This window comes from Pocillopora damicornis, chromosome 14, assembly GCF_964200805.1.
Source record: "Pocillopora damicornis chromosome 14, jaPocDami1.2, whole genome shotgun sequence".
In the NCBI taxonomy this organism is placed as follows: domain Eukaryota; kingdom Metazoa; phylum Cnidaria; class Anthozoa; order Scleractinia; family Pocilloporidae; genus Pocillopora; species Pocillopora damicornis.
The window spans coordinates 7,581,078-7,603,240 of record NC_142683.1 but is presented as its reverse complement, the minus strand read 5'-3'; the positions used below and the strand labels follow the sequence as shown (position 1 = coordinate 7,603,240).

Here is a 22,163-nt window from a genome sequence, read left to right as displayed (position 1 = left end):
TGGTCCATCAATAGCAACTGGAAGACGACTACAGTTATTTCTGACGCTCTAAATGCCATACTCATCATGAATACTTCCTTGTTTACCCATCAGACGTCCTTGTACCTTGCATGATTGAAAAATTTGTCCTTAGGGTTCGCTGATGTCCTTTTTCATATTCTATTACTGTGTTTTTTCACTTTTTTCTGTGTTCCATGTTATCTTATGTTTTTGGTATTGTATGTTACTGTTGTATTTTGAGCTCTATGCAATCGTAAGTATCGTGCTTGCGTTCATTTTGGTGTGTAACTTGGCCGATGTGTGTGATTTCAATCTTGCTACGATGTTAACTTGTGGATACACTCTGCCTTTTGTTGCCATCTGGGCATTTTTCACCTTAAATGGCTTGTTTCAGACGGGTCATCATTTTGCTACCTTTAGTGGTGTTTTGATAGTTTGGTGTGTTTGTTGTCGTATATCTTCTCAGTTGTGCTCTCTATCTTAGTTGCAGTTTTGCGTTATCGTTTACCTTGTGTCAAGTTCAGCTACGTTATATACATTTTCTTACACTTATCATGCTTGTGTTCTCTATTGTCTTGATGTTTGTATCACGTGTCATGTATTCAAAGTTAGTGCTTTTGTTTCGCCTTAGTTGTTCGTGTCAATGTTATTTGGTGTCAACGACGTTATTTGTACCATGTGTTGTAATAATTCGCGTCATTTTTACCATATGCTGATCTGTGTCTTTTGTTTTATCTGTGTCGTGTAAATTTCATTTGTTTCTAATGTATATTTTTAGTAGGTAAGGTTGTCGTCTGTTATACGTAATTTATGTTTTGATTCCGTGTTATTGTAAACTTATCTCGATTTTGATTATAATTTTTTTTCGGTTTTATGCGAGTTTTTATCTATTTGTTGTTTGTCATTTATCTTTATTTTCCTGTATCAGTTTTCAATTTTCCATTAACATTTTCATTTATTCATGTGTTTTTCTTGCTTTGTTTTAGATTGATGGCAAGAGAATTTTTTCAACCACCCAATTCTGTGGGGAATTCTTAACTGCTTTGTGTTGTCCAAAGTTCAGCCCTGAATTTTCTAAAAAATCAATTTAAAAATATGTTGTTGTTGGAGGCGGATGTAAAATATACTGTAAATATAATTGTTTGTTTTTTTGGTGCACTAGAACATTGTGAATCACAATTCATGTTGGCCAAAAAGTCCTCTGTACGTCCTTGCATTTATTTAGCTATTTATTACAATGTACTTCTCAATAAATTCAGGCTTTTTTAAGGGTAAGTGAAGAGCTTGTATAATTGGACAGTACTGTTACGGGAAAATTTACTGATTTTCCCGTGTGTGTTATTCGGAACATATTTATTCGTAAACTTTCACATTTAACCATTTCAAGTCCTTTCATTTTAATAAATCAAAAAATGCATAAAAACCACAGGAGCTTTTGAATAGATTTTTGTTGTTACTCGCTTTCATCATATGCACCTGGTTGTCGGCACTTTTGTTTTTTAGTACATGGGTTTTTTTAGGTAAATATGAGTGTTAATGGTCTTTCTGGAAACATTGGTTTTCATGGTAGATAGCAGCTGAGTTTAAACGCGTAAATCTAATTTCTTTTCATGCGATGGTTTCCAAACCAATCTTGCATAAATAAGCAGAAACTTTTAATTGCTTTTCCGTTTTTTATTTCCTGAGCTGCGCTACTGCAATTAAGATAGGTATTGTTTTCTATATCAGAGCTGTAAATTCGCACCTAGGTTTCTTACTTTAATGGCCTAGAGTTTATTGCATCCGTCTTTTTAATTTTGAGATACTTTCCGTCGTAGAAACAGATGGAATATTTAAGTAGTTTTTGTTTAGCTTCAAAGAGACTTTTTTCCGCTCCTTTGTGTCCTTATTCAAATATTGCGATTTGTGTAACAATAGCACTTCGCACCAGTTACTTCTTAAGCAAGTACCTTGCACAGCTTTGATGATTACAAACTAGAGTATGCTAGAGGTCATGTCGCTTGTTGGCCTGACCTAGAATAAAAGTACTGTGGAACCAAGATTGTCTTATCCTTGACGTCCGTATAAGCTCGCTCGAAGTAGATCTCCGTGTACCAGGAAATCGTGACGAGTTTCCGTTCTCGCTGCCAAGTCGTCTCTACAGAGTTATTTCCCCCAGTTGTTGTTGTTCCGTCGCGAAGATTCAGTTTTCCAGTTGGGCGAGAAAACGTATCGTCACAGTACGCGTCTTATGTGCGCGCTGTTGCCGTGCATTTCACTGAGTTAAAAGTTTTTTTCATGAAAAACGTCTACCCCGGCAATGGCTAGTTTGTTTCTCGTATTTTTTAATACTCGTATGATTACAGACCGAACCGGTCTCCACGTAGTTATATTTCCGTTACAAATCGGTACAGCAGGTTATTCGCTACAAGCGTGTTAATGATTGTACTGAAACAAGAAATGTGTTTATTCATAAAGTTACAAGAACATAAGATTTACTTCTCATCGTGAAAAACTGATATGAAAAAATTTAGAACTAAGACTCACACTATCGACTAATCATTAATTACAAATGCATTCGTTTTGAAACTTTCCAAACGTCGCCATTATAGAAACTGACCTTGTTAACGTGACGAGAGCTTTAGCCTGTTTTGAACTCGAGGATAACTAAGCTAGTTGAATTTTTTTCGCATTTTAAACCTCTCCCCTACACTTCCCTTCAACTGCGCTCCCAGGACGCACGCTTGCCTTATTATTAATATATTAAGAGTTTGGCACAGATACTTTCTACGTTTATTTCAGTCCTCTGATAACTGAGCCTATGTAAGCAATCTTTTATTATTCTTCTTCTTTTAAACAAAGGCTGGGCGCGTCTCTTCTCAGGGTTTTTGAGTAGTTTAAAAATTTATATGATATCATTTTATTTCTAGTACCATCACATGTAAACAATCATGTATATCCAACTAAAAGTCAGCCAGCTTTTCAAAATGCTCTTCATCTGGTCGCTAAGGATTAAATTTGTCAGTCCCACAGTCCGACAGTCTTCGAAAAGTAACTTAGCGAGGAACTTTCCTGAAAGGTGAAATTTTGTTTTGTGATCACAAACCTTTTGAGTTGACGCAATTCTAAAGAGGGAGAACTTACACATGTGGAACTGATCACTGCCTCACACGTCATGTTATTGGAAAAACTTTAACATGCATGAGAATTCTTTCTATTTTTTTTTTTCGTTGAGCAGTTTCGACGAACTCTGGCCGAAAATTTTTTTGTGGAAAAATCTTAGGAGGACGTGAATTTTCTTGAGAAAAAAAAACAGCTTTATTTCCTGAATTGCCTAATTTCAACAATTTTGTCCCGTGAATGAAAATTTACAAAGAAAATAACTCCAAGGATGCAAGATTTCAAAGCCGAATAATTTCAAAACAATTCCAAATTAAGGTTGATTATGAACGAAATTGCAATAAAGTTATCGGAGGAAAACTGCAAAATGGAATGACAGAGACGGAAATAGCCAAACAGGAGGCAATTAGGCACATATTGTTTTACATTGTTCAAATGTATGAAGTGCAGATGTTGGGGCAGGAAATAATTCACAAGTCATTTCCTCATCGCTTAGTTTTTGTAAAAAGACGACTCTCCAGGGCAAGTCTTGTCACAAAGCGATGGAAATTGATATTTTACTGCCAAAAATGATGCAAAGAAAATGCAAGGAACTTATCACCAAGTTCTCTACTCGGCCTTTCTTTTTTTTAAGGTTCGTTTTATAAATTTCTCTACCACAGCGCTATTCCAATTAGGTTGTTTATTGTTCTGCACATGTTACAAGTATGAAAAGAACCATGTCCGAGACTCTAGGCAAATCGAGCCCCTAAATAGTTAAAAATTATGTACCGAAGCGGAGGTCAACAACTGTTTTAGTAAACACCATGCAAAAACAAAAAGAACTTAGTTTATATATATTCTGTCGATATACCAAAAAATAATCGGAAATTAATTTGTTGACACGCGATTTTGTTTCTTTCTCCGCTCTGAGGTGAATAGTGCTTGCTAATCACTTCCGAACCAGCCAATCAGCGCGCATGAAAGGGACTAGTCGCCTTTGTAGTATATAGTTAGAAGGTTAATTATGTTTATTATTCTCAGAATCGCTTATTTTGCTCTCATTGGATCATTCAATTGGTCCTCACTTGTCTCCCTGCCTGGTTTGTTCCTAGTTCGATGTCAGCGGCATTCACCACGCGGTTGACATCTTTATTTCTCTTTCCTATTTGTTCGATAACTGACCCAAATCTTCTATCGTCAAACTTTTCGGCTTCAGCCTGGCTTTTGTTCAGAAGTATTTCAATGAGAGCAACACGAAATTGTCGTAACCTGACTGAATAAACGAGTGGATTAAGTAAAGAGTTGACGAGAGCTAAAAATATTGCTGAGTTAAAAATTATATATCGTACTTTTGTCGAGATTGCTACTTCTATAGTGTTACTGAAAACTGTAAAAGTCATGAAAGGCAAATAACCGAAAATTACTATTACAACAACAGTCCTTGTAACTTTAAAGGCTTTTTTGTCCTTTAAAAAATTTTGCTTGGCCTCCACTGAAACTTGTTGGTCTGCAATTTGTCTTTCATGTCGACGAGTCTCACGGTAAACCATTACGTTGCAGAAAATGATGTACGCCAGAAATGCAACTATGAACACATTGTTAACAGTAATGGAAATTTTACGGTCGATTATCCCAAGGATCTGTAAGACAGCGCTGACAATCCATGCTACGACAGAGGCAATTAGCACGCGTGTCTTTGTGATGGTTCCATGGTGGGTGAGGGTATGTTTGATGGCTATGTAGCGTTCTGCGGTCATTAAAACCAAGTGAACGAACGAAGAGAAGAGGGCAACGCTCGCTAAATATCTGGCTGCGTCCTGAAGTTGACATACTTCTCCAGAGATTTTCCCTTGCAGAATCAATATTTCATAAGATATGATAATTGGGTAGGCAAAGATCCCGACGATCGTATCAGTTGTCGCTAGGCATGCAAGGGCTACGTTGGACGTGGTTTGCAGTCGTCTCTTTTTCTTGACAGCAAAGATGACCATAACGTTCAGTACGATGGTGAAAGGACAGGTAATTATGAGGATCACTAGTTGGACGACTAAAAAAGTGTAAGGTAGAACTGAAAAATGATTTGATACGAAAAGAAACAACCAACAATCTGTGAGGTTGGTATCCTGCAGTTTGTTGGTGAGGTTCATCTTTTTCCCGCCTTCTCTTCGAATCTACAATTTTTCTTCTGCCTGTTAAGTGAGCTAAGTGAGCCAAGAAATGTTATGAGCTGTTTTTTTGCATAAGTTTGTTTTATTTTGCATAGTTCCATGTAAACAGAATCTGTTTCTTATGTGATTTCAAGTGGATAGGTATGTCACCGTCCTTTTAAGTGGATGATCTTTTTTGTTCTTCATTTCCTTTAAGCGACTTCCACTCCAATTAAAATCGTCCAAATTTCCCACTTTCCATTTCATAAATTTCCCACACTGAGGTATGAATAACAAACATCTTCTATTTGGCTCAAAAGTACGCATGGATGTTTGTCCGCGAACATTATCTGTTCCGAGATGCGAAGAGTTCAGTTCAAGGAACAGAATATGTCCGCGGACAAATATACCAGCATATGTAGTTTTTGCGCCAAAGGGGGGCTCATGTATTTATCATCCTTCAACGCGTGGGAAAAAGATGTGTACTGACAGATTGTCTTTTACTGCGTGGGATGTTCACTTTTCAATGTTCTCTGGTACAAATTCCTTCTTCTAAAACGCTCCCTTAACTTAAATTAAATTCTAAACTAAGACTGATTGTTGTGGAATGAAGGTTAAAAAACTGGGGAATATTACTTGTGGTGTATCCTCGGATATTCCCCCGTTTTAGCTGGGTCAAGTGATGTTTTTAGACCAATCGTGCGTAAGAAAAGATATTCGTTGGATGATAAATGTAAATGATTGTTTTAATAAGTCGTGTTAAATAGCTTTGTGAAAGAAAAATTATGACCAGATGGATCAATGAAAGAAACAATTCAAAGTTGTAAGGGGATGAAAATGAAAGAACTGAAGCAGGAAGAACTGCACGAGGTATTTTTATTACGTAACACACGAGGTAGTTTTATTATGTAACATTAGGAATGTCACGAGGTAGTTTTATTATGTAACATTAGGAATGTAAAGAGTTGTATCAGGGGCGAGGCAGTTAATTGGAAGGCCAATAAGATATGGTTTTTGCTTCGAAAGATGGCGATTAATAATGGTAATCGCAAGTAAGATTACAGACAGAATTGGACGACACGAAGTCCTGTTACCAATTGTAAAAAGTTCAACAAAATTTGAGAAAGTAACTAGGCATTGGTAATACGTTTTCATAAAAAACAACATTTAAATTGGCGAAATACGCGACAACAGCGCGCGCACATGACGCGTTCCACTTACACAGGCATTAAACTGTCTAATTACAAGGATGACGCGTACACTGTACTATTAAGACCAAGACCTATTAGTGCTCAAATCGGGATGGTAATAATTAAGCCCGAGCTCTGCTCCCGCTACCCGATGTCTCGATGGAGGAGACGGCTGCACTCAGGCCAGTGAATCTCAGCTCCTATAATAGCTCTAGATGGGGATGTTTAAAGCACCACAAAACTTATTCTGGTTCACTGGTTATTTGGTAATTATTGGCATTAACTTAAGGGTTGTATTCAAGTTAACAAGCGTGATATCTTTCTGCTTCTTTCTTTTCTAATGTCGTAACCTTTTCGCCACAGGAAAGTTTTTCAACCTCAGCACTAGAGGATCTCAACGGGGTTAACCAATAGCCGTAAAACAGAAAAAACGACGAAGCCGTTAGACTAAAAAATCGTGAAGTTGTATCGTTAGTAGTGAAAATAGTTAACCGAGAAATTTTCCTCTGCTAATGAAAAAAAATCAATCGTTAGTTGTAAAATGGCCAAAATTAATAAATGAGAAAGCCTCTTTGACCAGCAGGTGAAAGAGCAATGAAATGACATATCTTTGAAATGGAAATTTTGAAAATGACACTTCGAGATAGAGGAAGTTAAACAAGGTTATGGATAGGCTGGAAGACTGCATAATAAACAAACAGAACAAGAACAGATCATTAGCAACAGTAAGAAAATGAGACCCGAGTGAAACGTTAATCTTTTCATGAGCGAAACTTATTCGAGTGTCGACCATGCCAATTTGACGAAAGAGACATGTTGATTTAGACGTCGAACATTTTGTGCCCGTCCTGTAGACATTCCTAACACGAATTCGAGATTTTATTGAACTCAGGATAAATTCGTGTCATTAACTTGTGAATTATTTTAAGCGCACGCTAAGGTCGGCGCATGCAAACCAAAGCTGTTTCAAATTCGAAACAAGTGGGACTAACAGTTATTTCGCCTTAAGACGGCAAAGTAATTTAGCAATTGACGAAAATTGACGAATTGTATCCGTTACTGCTAAAAAAAGGTCAACCGTTAAATTTTTCTTCTTCTAACTTTGACGGAAAGAAATTAATAGTTAGCCGTCGTATAATGGTTGAAATTTGAATCGTCAGCCATAAAAGCCATCATCCCTTTGAGACCCTCTTGTTAAACCTTTTCTAATTGCTCTTTATTTTCTTTTAGCGTTCTGTGCTGCTGTGTAATTACTAAAAGGTTCCGGCAACTCTGATTGTTTATTACGGCAGAAAATCAAGTTTCTGAATTAGTTTTTTTTCGTGGCAAAATGTAACAGTATTATACTTTTTGTAACTGTTACTTAATACAGCGGTAAGCTGAAAAATAGTTTATATATTTTTTTCGAAAAATTCTGTATTGTTAGCTTTTTTACGGTGGCCCTTAAGTGCCATAACTCAGTATACATTATGAAATGAAGCAGCTTCCTTCGTAAAAATGAGCCTCCTCGGGATTCTCAAAACACAAATAGTGAACTGAACAGTAGATTAAGGCAAGTGATGTGGATTCCAATGTCTTGCTGACTTAAAAAAATTACTTGCTGAAATCAGTTCTAGATAAACGTTACCATTCATGGAAAACGTCCCTTCAGCCTCTGAGCTGCTAGTACATCAAGGGATTTTATGGTGTGATTTTATGTTATTGTAAGTTGTGACATGCTCTAGAACCCGCATAATTATGTCTTTCCCACGGGGTCGCTAGACTTATCGCAAAATAGCCAACTAGAAATTGTAGAATTTGGAGATATCACACCACGACTCCAGACGAAATGACAGTCAGACGAATTTTACTAGTCCCCAGTCTTCGCGACAACTTCGATGATAAAAGAGCGCTTCTTAGAGGGAAAAAGTTTTGAAAGAGATCTAGCCCGGTTTGAAGGTTAAAACAGAACTTTAAAAATATCAAACTGAGAAAAACGATGGAAAAAATGCGTGTCGTGTGCCCTACAAGCCGCCACATGGAATGACATTACTGTAGAACATCTATTAGCATATGTGCACTTGGCAAGTAAATCTTGTCAGTCTCATCTCAGCAAATTGAGCTCTGCGTGTTAAAAAGGTCTCAAATTGCATGCTAAAACACGCAAATGCATGTGACAAGTGCATGTGGTAATGCCCCTAAATCACACGCAAGACAGAATGATTAACTCGCAACGTTTGTGTTCTGATTCAGTCCTTAACCTTTAACCAGATGGTTCATAGCTTTCTTAGTCAGGTTAACATCGAAGAAATGGAATTAACCATATCATTCCTCAAACAACAACAACGACAAAAAAATCAACCAAACAAATTAACAAAAGATACTGCAGAGGTGGGAATATTTCTTTTTTATAAATTCTTAATTACGACAACGAAGACCCTAAGAAGAGGTTATTTCTATAATTTCACTCCGCTGTTTTTAGATTAAACTTTCAACGGAGAAAATAAGAGAACTACTTTAGTTAATTTATGAGAGGTAAGGCACTGCAAAAATGATGCGGTTTGAACTTTGTCACCCAACTCTGGATCTAAGAGATTGTGTTTTAAATATCATATAAAGGAAAGAGAAGAGGCTCGCCAACTTTAGCTTAAATAATGTCCAATCCTTCAGGGTGTCGCAGATCAGGCACTATTTCTGAATGAACATAACTTTTGTTCTTTTTTTTAACCTCCTCCCTTGTATTTTTCCATCTTTCCGGGTCCAGACTCTTCAGATGTCGTTGACTACGCCCGGTCTGTCTCAAAAATACTATATGACAATCTGTTTGTGTCGTCTTATCTCTGATGTACTTTGTTCGCGTTGATTTTGATTCTTCACTGTAGGTTCACTCTGTAAAAACGAAGAAAACGAGCCAGCAGAGGAAGGAAAATGTTTTAAGATAACTCTCCTCTGTCAATGTTTGGAATAAACACGAGCTCTTATTTTTATTGGTTTTATTCCAAACGGATATATTACTACAAAAATATTTTCTTCCAGGTCTCCAAAGCCAAAGTAAAAAGAAAGAAAAGTAAATTACATTTAAATCAGAGATAGTGTTCGATAATAATATTAATAGTGATGAAAATAGAAATTAGGGGAATTAAATTCAACTCAGGCGTTTATTTGTTTGCTTGGACAAGCATTTGCTCAAGATTTACCCAGTTCACGGAAACTGTGTTTGAAAGAGTCCTGTATCATTACACCGATTAATTAGAATCTTTGATTTAATACTTCTTGGACTACAGCATGTAGATCAAGTTAGTAACCAGGCCATTTTGCTTCACTCATTCAGCTTCACACTTTAACTCCCAGTAATGCCGGTTTAACATGTAACTTCTCACTATAACACTCGTACATTATTTAACAAACAGGTAATGAGAATACTCAAACTTATCAGGTAGAAATTGCTATCTTGATTTAACACCAGATTCTCGTGACTATTCTGCAAGGAAATGCGTAGCAGTCAGGGAGAATTAGATCATTGGAATTTAAGGGTCAACTCAAGCGCAAACACAATAGCCTTATTTAACAGGGGAACGGCGCAAAAGCCGGAATACAAACTTAAATTTGGAGATACAAAAGAAGAAAGTTTACCAAAAAGTTGACGTTTCATTGACATTATGACGCTATTTTCAAGAGAACAATGAATATTCTTTGATTGCGAGAAGACTTAGCAGAGCTGAATTAATCAACACGAGGTATCAAACAACGATCTTCGGTTGGCACCTTGGCTCAAGCCATACCTTGTGCACGATTTGTTCAAATGGGCCACCGCATAGGGTCAAGGATATGATGTCTACTGAATGGTCTTCGAACACATGAAGATTAGTGCTAAACCGCCTTAGACAAGAGTGATTGTTGTGAATCAACAAAATCACCCGTTATCAACTGCTATGGCATGAAGTAACCTCACGCAACCGAAACACACTTCTATTCTGTGATACAGCAAGAGAACACTTTATTTATTTATTTCACACAAATTGGATTTTTGTGCACTGGTCGACCAAGAAAAACAATGAATATAACTTTTATTTCAAAGATTACTGATATTTTTGTTTTTTATGGGGTAATTAAAACTTGACTGTTATATGGAAGGGATCTTTACAAGACAACCTTCCCATCACATTTGAAAATTATATTTCATATAACTTTTACTTTGACCTCAATAACAAATTAATATTTATTTACTTTTCTCCGCTAGCGCACATCTTTCTCAGAAATAGAAGAAGAGTTGAAGTGAACTTGAACGATCAATTTTAAAGTTCAAATAAGGCTTAAAACTGCTTATGAAATTTAAGATTCAAAATCGCCAGCTTTCGGTAATCCACGTCATCATTACTGTATGGCTTGTTTTTTCGAATAACACATCTAACGCAAAATATGACGATGTATGATTAATGATATAAATGACGTCCAATATTAGAAAATGGCGCCCAAATGTTGCGGTTTAAAAGTCAGTCTTTTTGGTTCTCCGCTCTGTTTGGTAGTAGCTGCAGATGTTGTTATGGAGGTATTGTTTATGCACCCTTATGTACAATCCCGTTCGGGTCTATGCACGACTTCTTGCCTCCAGCTTTTGGAAAATTTTTGCATCTCAATCTCTTGGGCCAACGAACGTGATGCAAGCGCATGAAAGGAGCACAACCTCTCTTCGCTTGTTTGCAAGTCGAGCGACAAGGAGGAAGTGGGTCTGTGACATTCGGTCGGCATTCAGGAGCGTACATGGAGCAAAGAAAGAGCTTCAGATTTGGAGAACACTTGCCTCCAAATAGTGGCCTGAACTGTTGGAAATAGACGGCATCTTCCTCCTTGATGTTTGGCAGTGAGGTACGGTTGTAGCCAATACCTTGGCAGAAAGGTATTTTTATCTTTTTACATTTCTTTGGAGCGGTCAAAGTTTTCGTTGGAAGAACAGCGACTGAAGGTAAAGATGTCGTTACGGATCCTTTAGTTGAATTTCCGTTTGGTCCTATGCATATCTTATGGCCGAGTTTCGGAAAATTTTCGCATCTCAATCGCTTGGGCCACGAAAAGCCGTACTGGCGCATAAGAGGCGCACAACCTTCCCTTGCTTTTTGGCAAAGCGATCGACATGGGGGAATTTCTTTCCCATAGTTCGACTGACATATAGGAGTATAAATGGAGCACAGGAAGAGCTTCAGGTCAGCCGAACATTTGATCTCGACTAGCGGCCAGAATTGGTGAACTTCAAGCGCCGCTTCTTCCTGTGTGTCGTGGTTGAACATGTTTGGCATGTAGGTGAAGTTGTAGCCGATGCCCTGACACAAAGGTATTTTGATCTTCTCACATTTCTTAAATGGGGTTGTTTTCTTTGGAAGAACAGTCTCTAAAGGATGAGCTGTCGTTGACGTTCCGTTCGCTACAATTCCGTTTCCTTCCATGCACGGCTTATCGCCACCGAGTTCAGGAAACGTTTTGCATGTCATGCGTTTGGGCCAAGAAAAGCCATACTGACGCATTAAACGTGCACAACCATCTCTTGCCCTTTCACAAATCGAACGACATGGTGGAACTCTTTTTTTGACGTTTGGCTGGCAGTTTGGAGCAAACATGGAACAGAGGAAGAGCTTCAGGTCCGTCGAACACTTGATCTCTACTAGCGGCCAAAATTGATGAACTTCAAGCGCTGCCTCTTCCTGCGTGTCGTGGTTGAACATGTTTGGCATGGAAGTGAAGTTGTAGCCAATGCCTTGGCACAATGGTATTTTGATCTTCTCACATTTTCCTATTTTACCAGAAACGCAGGTGAGCGCACTCAAAAGCAGCAAGGTCGTGAAAACGACGCACTGAATTTCAGCCATTGCAATGGTTATTGTGAGAGTGTTGTTGATATCTGACTCAAGCCCTTTATGTACGTAATTCTTGTCAAAATCGTGATAAAATGTTTATCCAAGCTTAAGGTTTCGTTAACCAGTCAATGGCAATGACCTTGTCTGGACTGTACAAATGATACGATTAGCTAAACGAGATTGACCGAAAATAGTGGATTTAATTACTGAGCTTTATAGCTTTGCGCAAATCTTTATTGGCTACAATTTGTTTCAATTAGTTTTACCTTAAAGTGAGATAGAACCCCACCAAACGTCTGTAAAAAATCTTTTTGTCGAGAAAGGTGCAACGCAACTTTAATCAGTTTAGCCCTAATTTCTTGTAGATTAATCATTTCATGTTAACAAAGATCTAGCGCCCATTAATCATTATGGCTTTTGATCAATCTCCGGCAAAGTTTTCTCTGCCATTTCCCCAAGTTCGAAAACGTTTTCAGGAGCAAAACAGCAAAATCAGCTCGAGACTGATGTCCCAGTAATCAATAACGATTGTTGTTGCTCTATTTCTCATTTACTCGGTGTGAGTTGATCTCGATTCTTCACTTAAAGTTTGTGGGATTATGAAAGCAAAATCGATCGGCATGAGCTTCAAGTTTTTAACACATTCCCATAGTGACAGTTTTAAAAGTTTAAGCATTTAAAGAATCTGAAATTCTACCTCGATGGCATTTAAAATGAGGAATTCGCGAAGGAAATAGGTTAACCAATTCTTGAATAGGAAATCATCTGTTCCGGTTCTTTTGTGTATACCCTAATCTAACGGGAAACGTTATGTTCTTTGATACTAAACATTTTTATTCATTCATCGAAACTGAGTGCCAAAAATATAACTTAGACTGATGTGGGCTTTACATTAGAGTATAACTCTTTTTTACCCTCCAGTTGGCTTACATTTTCGTGGACACGAAAGAGGCCCATACAGAACTAGGAAGTTTTTTGCTTTTCAAGAAAACTGAAGTGGACACAGCATGTAAATAATTTTACTATCAAGTTACATTAAGATAAAGAGAAAATTGCGTGAGCTGAAAGGATTACAGGTGGAAGATGATCACCGCCTGCATAAGAGGCTCGTCGCGTCAAAAGTGTACCTTCTCTGTTTTCATCTTTGCCCTTGTCAGGCTATGTTTTAAAAACATTTTCAAGGACAGAAAAAAAAAACAAAATAAGTAAGCTGATTAATTTTGAGTGAAGGATTTCTTTTACTCAAGCAGGGACTTAAGAGACATTCATGTACTTAATCAACATTTTCAAGGACTCTTCATCCATCTTGATGGTCTTGCCTTGTATTAACAATACCTAAAACTTCGGGAGATAGCGCTACGTCTGATTCAATAGCTTTCTAAGCAACATAAGTGGATATAAATGTTGTAGTACTTGAAAATTTAGAAGGAGATTAACATTTGGATCTTGAGCAAATGAAAACCTTTCTACACCACTTAGGGATACACCGCCCTCAAATGAGAATTTCACTCAGTCGAAAGAAAGCGACGTTTATTCAGGATTAAAAGAACAATAAAAGAAGACAAACAATAAAACCAAAATAGGCAAAAACAAAGATTAAAAAAATTAAAACGACAGCAACAAAAAATTACGGGCTCATTACAATGCATTTAACTTTAACTCCCTTCAAACGAATCTTCAAAATGGGAGCTACTGGAGCTTTAAACATGCTGCGGTTCTGAAATATATTTGTAGATGATCCTCTGTAATTGATATCAGAGACTTATCAGAGAAGATCTTGGCATAAACGCAGCCATTGATTAAACACCGCATCGGAAACGCAAAAAACAAAATCAAAACAGTATCAAATGCCGCAACGTTTAGTGGAGTTAATGCGGTAATTATACATCTCAGAGACATAATCTTTGAATTCAATTTAATTGCAATTAAAGATTAAAGTAAAGTTAAAGTACGTTATAAGCATATCTTTTCTACGTAATTTTTGGTGAGTATTCCAGTTTTTTATTCAAAAAATTTTTGTAATTCATTTCTGAGAGTGAAACAGATAGAATGGTTGTTTCATGCAGATACCGTATTAATTCGCTGTGACACCGAAGCGTTTATCAAATTTTTGGTGTTTCCGATGCGACCTTAATCAAGGGCGGTTTGGTTTTTATTTTTTCTTAAAAAGGAAATCATATTTACGCGGGTGATCAAAGGCCCAAGGTTTAAAATTCCGCCTTGTTCGGGCTCAATCACAAATCGTTGTCAAGCCTCTAAAACGTGCAAGGCTCTGAAGTGTGAGAACACGTTTTTCGCATGCAGGCTTAAGAACTAAACAAAAAAATCGAGGAAACACTGTGTGCATGGGAACATACTTTTGACATGCTTCTCAAACGCTTTTCTCGTGTATTTCACATGTATATCAAATTTACAAGTAAAAGGCGAGGTCACGCTCTCTCGTGTACTTTCTGCAGTTGTTTAGAATGAATTGCGGATCCTTATCGCGTACCTCACTGGGAATCCTTCGAAACTCGTTATGGTGAGCTAGTGGCTTAGTGCCAGAGCAAGGAAGTCTGAGATTCCATTCCTCAAGAGGGACTCATAAATTCTTCTGTTTCCCATGCTCGTGATGTGACCAAAAACATATTTCTCTAATTCATTACCGAGCTCAAAATTTAACCCCATTTCTCATTCTATTAATGTGATAGCACTTAAATGAAAGATTGAAGCCAATTGAAAACAAATACGCCTTAAATCCTACCCTTTTTCTACATATTTAGCGAGATAATAACAAATTCTCCTCTTTCGAAAATTTCTCGCGTAAAAATTACTGAGTAAAGGACCATTTGAATATCGGAATTGCAGGGGAAGACAAGGAAAACAATCACATTGACCTCACCTTTTAATTAGTTTTAGTTTGTTTGAAAAATCTAGGTGGTACGTCTTTTTCAAAGGAGTTAGTTTATTGTCAGTTTATCTGCAATAGTCGATTCACCATTCACCCGCAAGTCAAACAAGTTCTATTTCGGATATCGATCAGTAAGCTGACATAGCTAAATTCAAATTTGACACAGAATACTATTAGTCTTTTTTTTACTCTTATTTTATCAAAACGTGATTTTTTGTTAATCTGATCGGCAATGTTGTGTTTGACGAAGATATCTCTGTGTATTTCATATGCGTTTGATCTGTAGGAGCGACGCGCTTAGCTGTGCCTCGTTTGCCACTGTTTGTTCTCACCACATTTTGTCATTTTGTCATTTTTCGTTATCTGTGACTTATTATTAGATAGAACCTCGGAAACATGGAATCTATTTAATTATTACGCGTAGTCTGTTGCCGCTAGCTAGCCATCGAAAGCCATACTGGCACATAACAGGTGCACACCTTTTCCCTTGAGTAAAAAGGGAGTGGCAAGGAGAAATTTGGTCTGTGACATTTGGTTGACAGGTGGGAACACAAATGGAGCAGAGAAAGAGCCTCAGGACTGGGGAGCACTGGTCGCTGATAGACGGAAGGAATTCATGAGCTTCAAGCGCTGCTTCTTTTTACGTCATGTTTGACATGAAAGTGAAGTTGTAGCCAACATCTTCACCAAAGGTACTTTTATCCTTTCACATTTCTTTTCTGCGGTTTTATTCGTTAAAAGAACAGCCACTCGTCACTCTCTCACATTTCTTAACTGGGGTTGTTTCCGTTGGGAGAACAGGCACTGAGGAATGAGGTGTCATTGAGGTTCCATTCGCTACAATTCTGTTTCCTTCCATGCACGGCTTATCACCGACGAGTTCAGGAAACGATATGCATCTCATGCGTTTGGGCCACGAAAAGCCATGCTGACGCATAAGAGGCACACATGCACAACCATCTCCTAGCTCTTGCCCATTCACAAATCGGCCAACGTGGTGGAGCTTCTTTTTAGACGTTTGGCTGGCAGGTAAAGGGCATACATGAAAACAGAGGAAGAGCTTCTGGTCCGCCGAACAATTTTGATTGGTTCTTTCTCATGATCTATAGGAGGACAGACGCATAGATCACGTCACCATCAACAAGATTTTCCTTCTTTAATATATAATAATTGGTCTAACCACATTTTGACATCGTTTGTTATTTATTACTGCGAAGACGCACAGCAACATGGAATCTATTTGTTAATTTCATCATCATGCGAAGAAGCAGAACGGCTGTCTTGAATATGAACTTTTTCTCTAGTTCCTGTATGATATGAATGCATTCATACATTATATCTATGGTCTGCTGTTCTTTTTTTGAAACCATTAGGGGTGTGATATTCCATCTGATATGTTTGATCGATCGCAAGACCTTTGTTCTGGTTTCGTGACTTCGGCTGCAATGTGAACGATCTTTTGCGCATGACTAGCAACCACAATAAGCACTCTGTATGGGGTTCAACTTTGGACATTAGAGGGGGGAGTTAGTCTCAGTTGACAGGTGAAGGTATGAACAATGATCCCTCAAACGCGTGTACACCAGTGTAAGCTGTTGTTCAACTTTTAATGATAATGTCTACCTACCTCTTGACAACTAGACAAATAACAAATATCTCAGTAATAAAAACACACTTTTTAGTATTGTTTCTATTTAAAAGATCCTCCGCTTAAACCATCTGAAGAAATTGTTCATTCTTCCTTTTCACCTTTCATACTAAAGTATGCAGAACTTTTCACTGAAGAGAGCTTCTGTTTAAGATTTTATGTCATTGATAACAATGCTTGAACAGTAACAAGTTACAGACAAAACTAGCATTAAAGCCTGAAATATGCTATTGGCTTTCTTCAAAATCCACTCGTAGCCTATTTCTTTTATTTAGAACTCTAAAAATAGAAAAAGAGAGGAGCAAATTGAGACATCATAATAAACTGTGCTGGAATAAACAGCTCTCATGTAACCCAGTGTTGCCTGTATACACTTTCATATTTGATTGACAAACCAACACAGGCTAAGGCCCTTTCAGCCAAATCTATGCCAGCTGACTCCCATTCAACTCAGTGACTGAAAACAGTAATTTCTTTCAATTCTTCATAAGATTGTAGGTCCATTGGAACACATACATGCAAAAAGAAATATTCAATCCACTTTGAACAAAAATCAAAACAGTTTAAGAAACAGCCATAAAAGTTTAAGATAGCTTACAACCTGACCACTGGTGTTTTTTTTATCACAGAGTGGGATATAGATGACACCCATCAGATTCTTCTTCATAATCTGACCATCCTCAAGTTAATCATGCTGTTCAAGAACCTGATTCCGCGCTTCTGCTCCCACTGGAAAAATAAGACGACCTCCTGGTTTAAGCTGCTCTAGAAGCTTGGGGTAAAAAATGTATATACATATGAAAATAAATGAATGTTATTCACTAAAAGATTATTCTATTTCAAAGAATGCTATTTAATGCTGCGCATTAGTTGTCTGCTTGATATTGTATTGATATTGCAAGAAAAATTCTGCCTTGGTCACAAAGGGAGTTAAAAGGTTAAGCAAACTACTGTAAATGTGGTATACAAATCACATATCCACATTTTCCAAAGAAGGGTTCATGTTAAATTTAAGATTTAAGTTTATCTTCTACTCACAGCAGACGGTAATTCTGCTGCAGCTGCTCCCACATGGATTGCATCGTAGGGCTGCCCAGGTTCATAACCTTTGCGCCCATCACCAGCTGCAGTAAATGGAACAAATGCAATTTTCAATTGGAGTGACATGCAGCCGTCAGCAACAATTGATTTGGACAAATTTTTCTACAGCCACACTTATGCAAGAAAATGAAACACTTACAGACAATTTTGACTCTGCCCTTTTCAAGAAGTTCAGGCTTCCCTCTTTTAATATTAGCCCAAGAATCTTTGACAAGCTTATCAATATGATCAATTCCATGAACCTTTCCACTTTCTCCAACCTGAAGTTTCAAAGGATTCAGACCACTAGTTTTTCAGTTGAATAACTGTTAAGTGACACTCTTGTCAAATAAAGTTGATTTACTTATTTAAAAAATGGGAAAGAATGAGATCTAACCAAGGGCCAACACCGACACGTCAGCTTTAGAACCTCTTCATGGAGGAAAATTTGCATTATTAACTGACTTGATTAAACCAAGTTGTCTTGTTGTCTTTATTGCCAATTTACTACCACAGTCACAGTTCTAGAGTACTGATACAATAATGACAGTGATACAGATAATAATGGAGTTAATGTTTCACAAATAGACAAAAATGATGGACAATAGTAAATTCTCAATTTCTTGCTCTACATGAGCATGTTAATACTAATCACTGTACTCACCATATAAGCCATAGCAGCTGTGAGATAGCCACTCCCTGAACCAACATCTAAAGCACAAGCGCCCTCTTTGAGATGACCCTCAAGTTGTTGTAGTGCGTACACATGCTGTAACAACATTACATGTAACTTGCAGTAACTGAATCTAGCTGCAGATTTTGTCTGGCTGGTAACTATCAGTTGATTTAGAAACACTAGATACCCAAGAAGTAGCTATCTCATTTGTTGGTCATGACTATCTATACACCTTTTTTACAAAACTACATAAGTTTCTGATCATTGTTCTTATATATATATGTTACTATTGATCACTCAGAAATCAAAGGAAGCAAAATTTGAACCAAAGCCATGATGATTGCTGATCATTTTGGAATAATATTGTATCATTACAGACAAAACTGAACTTCCTACTACTATGCCAGTGATAAATCAAACTGTAAGAGCATTTATGGAAGAAAAAAACCCATCAGTAAATAGAACATTACAGTTGATAGTTCAATTTAACAGTCTTCCAAGTGTTCAAATTCAGGCTGTTGATGGCTTATCTCAAATTATTTAGTTTGAGGTTTTGATTAAGAGAGGTTAGGCCTGTGCTCTGCTCCCGCTACCCGATGTGTCGGTGGAAGAGACGGCTGCACTCAGGACAGTGAATCTAAGCTCTTATGGTAGCTTTGGATGGGGATATTTAAACTCTACAAAACTTATTTTGGTTCCCTGGTTATTTGGTAATTATTGGCATTAACCTAAGGGTTATATTCAAGTTAACGAGCGTGATATCTTTCTGCTTCTTTCTTTTTCTAATGTCGTAACCTTTTCGCCACAGGAAAGTTTTTCAACCTCAGCACTAGAGGATCTCAACGGGGTTAACCATTAGCCGTAAAACAGAAAAAACGACGAAGCCGTTAGACTTAAAAAATCGTGAAGTTCTATCGTTAGTAGTGGAAATAGTTAACCGAGAAATTTTCCTCTGCTAACTTTAACGGAAAAAAATCAATCGTCAGTTGTAAAATGGCTAAAATTAATAAATGAGAAAGCCTGCACAAGACTGCATAATAAACAAACAGTGCAAGAACAGATTATTAGCAACAGTAAGAAAATGAGACTCGAGTGAAACGTTAATCTTATCATGAGCGAAACTTATTCGAGTGTCGACCATGCCAATTTGATGAAAGAGACATGTTGATTTAGACGTAGAACATTTTTGACCGTTGTATAGTCATTCCTAACACGAATTCGAGTTTTTTTTAGTGAGCTCGGAATAAATTCGTGTCACGAACTTCTGCATTATTTTAAGCGCACGTGAAGATCGGCGCGCGCAAACCAAAGCTGTTTTAAATTTGAAATAAATGGGACTAACAGTTATTTCGCCTTAAGACGGTAAAATAATTTAGCAAATTAGGTGTAAAAATTGTCGAATTTTATCCGTTACTGTTAAAAAAGGTTAACCGTTAAATTTTTCTTCTAACTTTAACAGAAAGAAATTAATAGTTAGCCGTCATATAATGGCCAATACAATGGATTCTCAAACACAAATAGTGAACTGAACAGCAGATTAAGGCAAGTTATGTGGATTCCAATGTTGACCTCTCGCGGACTTATAAAATTACTAGCTGAAGTCAGTTCTAGATAAACGTTACCATCCATGGAAAACGTCTCTTTAGCCTCTGAGCTGCTAGTACATCAAGGGATTTTATAGTGTGATTTTATGTTATTGTAAGTTGTGACACGCTCTAGAACCCACATAATTGTGTCTTTGCCACGGAGTCGTTAGACTTATCGCAAAATAGCCAACTCCAGACGAAATGACAGTCAGACGAATTTTACTAGTTGCCTGTCTTCGCGACAACTTCAATGATAAAAGAGCTCTTCTTAGAGGGAAGAAAAGATTTGAAAGAGATCCAGCCCGGCTTGAAGGTTAAAATAGAACTTTGAAAAATATCAAACTGAGAAAAACAATGGAAAAAATGCGTGTCGTGTGCTCCTACAAGCCGCCACATGGAATGACATCACTGTAGAATTTCCGTTAGCAGATGTACACTTGGCAGGTAAATCTTGTCAGTCTCATCTCAGCAAATTGAGCTTTGCGCGCTAAAAAGGCCTCAAGTTACATGCTAAAACACGCAAATGCAGGTGCCAAGTGCATGTGGTAATGCTTGTAAATCACACGCAAGACAGAATAATTAATTTGTAACGTTTGTGTTCTGATTCAGTCCTTAACCTTTAACCAGATGGTTCCTAGCTTTCTTAGTCAGGTTAACATCGAAGAAATGGAATTAACCATATCATTCTTCAAGCAACCACAACAACAACAAAAAAAGCAACCTAACAAACAAATAAAAAAATACTGTAAAGGAGGGACTATTTCTTTTTCGTAAGTTCTTAATTGCGACAACGAAGACACAAAGAAGAGGTTATTTCAATAATTTCACTCCGCTGTTTTTAGATTAAACTTTCAACGGAGAAAATAAGAGAACTCCTTTAGTTATTTTATGAGAGGCAAGGCACTGCAAAAATGATGCGGTTTGAACTTTGTCACCCAACTCTGGATTTAAGAGATTGTGTCTTAAATATCATATAAAGGAAAGAGAAGAGGCTCGCTAACTTTAGCTGAAATAATGTCCAGTCCTTCAGGGTGACGCAGATCAAACACTATTTCTGAATGAACAAAACCTCCTGTCATGTATTTTTCCATCTTTCCGAGTCCAGACTCTTCAGATATCGTTGACTACACCCGGTCTGTCTTAAAAATAATATATGACAGTCTGTTTGTGTCGTCTTATCTCTGATGTACTTTGTTAGCGTTGATTTTGATTCTTCACTGTAGGTTCACTCTGTAAAAACGAAGAAAACGAGCCAGCAAAGGAAGGAAAATTTTTTAGAGATAACTCTCCTTTGTAATAAAGGAATAAACACGAGGTCTTATTTTTATTGGTTTCATTCCAAATGGATATATTGCTACGAAAAATGTTTTCTTCCCGGTCTACAAAGCCAAAGTAAAAAGAAAGAAAAGTAAATTACATTTAAATCAGAGATAGTGTTCGATAATAATATTAATAGTGATGAAAGTAGAAATTAGAGGAATTAAATTCAACTCAGGCGTTTATTTGTTTACTTGGACAAGCATTTGCACAAGATGTACCCAGCTCACGGAAGGTGCGTTTGGAAGAGTCGTGTATCATTACACCGATTTAATTTGAAGCAGCTAAGAAGATGTGAAAAATACTTCTTAACATATAGATCAAGTTAGTAATCAGGCCATTTTGCTTCACTCAAGAAGATGTGAAAAATACTTCTTAACATGTAGATCAAGTTAGTAACCAGGCCATTTTGCTTCACTCAAGAAGATGTGAAAAATACTTCTTAACATGTAGATCAAGTTAGTAACCAGGCCATTTTGCTTCACTCATTCAGCTTCACACTTTAACTCCCAGTAATGCCGGATTAACATGTAACTTCTCACTATAACACTCATGCATTATTTAATAAACAGGTAATGAGAATACTCAAACTTATCAGGTAGAAATTGTTGTCTTGATTTAAGACCAGATTCTCGTGACTATTCTGCAAGGAAATGCGTAGCAGCCAGAGAGAATTAATCAGATCTTTGTAGTTTAAGGGTCAACTCAAGCGCAAACACA

General features: G+C 37.3%; 3 protein-coding genes across 3 annotated transcripts; all 3 read right to left on the bottom strand.

Annotated features, from left to right (window-relative positions):
* Positions 1-4,151: 4,151 nt before the first annotated feature.
* LOC113681219 (melanocyte-stimulating hormone receptor) lies at positions 4,152-5,072 on the bottom strand. The gene has a single exon (XM_027198294.2). It carries the CDS (start codon positions 5,070-5,072, stop codon positions 4,152-4,154), a length of 921 nt encoding a protein of 306 aa, XP_027054095.2.
* A 5,297-nt stretch (positions 5,073-10,369) lies between these two features.
* Positions 10,370-12,986, bottom strand: LOC113681218 (uncharacterized). The gene has a single exon (XM_027198293.2). It carries the CDS (start codon positions 12,256-12,258, stop codon positions 10,954-10,956), a length of 1,305 nt encoding a protein of 434 aa, XP_027054094.2. The 5' UTR covers positions 12,259-12,986; the 3' UTR covers positions 10,370-10,953.
* Positions 12,987-17,382: 4,396 nt separating this feature from the next.
* Positions 17,383-18,755, bottom strand: LOC113681217 (protein-L-isoaspartate(D-aspartate) O-methyltransferase). Its single transcript, XM_089194580.1, has 3 exons — positions 18,529-18,755; positions 17,823-17,908; positions 17,383-17,556 (listed from the first exon to the last, which is right to left on the bottom strand). Exons 1-3 carry the CDS (start codon positions 18,643-18,645, stop codon positions 17,550-17,552), a joined length of 210 nt encoding a protein of 69 aa, XP_089050706.1. The 5' UTR covers positions 18,646-18,755; the 3' UTR covers positions 17,383-17,549.
* Between the last annotated feature and the right edge of the window lie 3,408 nt (positions 18,756-22,163).

Coding starts and splice junctions, on each gene's coding strand:
- LOC113681219 (XM_027198294.2), bottom strand. CDS start 5,072: ATGGTCATCTTTGCTGTCAAGAAAAAGAGACGACTGCAAACCACGTCC.
- LOC113681218 (XM_027198293.2), bottom strand. CDS start 12,258: ATGGCTGAAATTCAGTGCGTCGTTTTCACGACCTTGCTGCTTTTGAGT.
- LOC113681217 (XM_089194580.1), bottom strand. CDS start 18,645: ATGTTGTTACAGCATGTGTACGCACTACAACAACTTGAGGGTCATCTC. Junction 17,909..18,528: donor CAGCTGCTATGGCTTATATG/GTGAGTACAGTG, acceptor CATTTACTGCAG/CTGGTGATGGGCGCAAAGGT.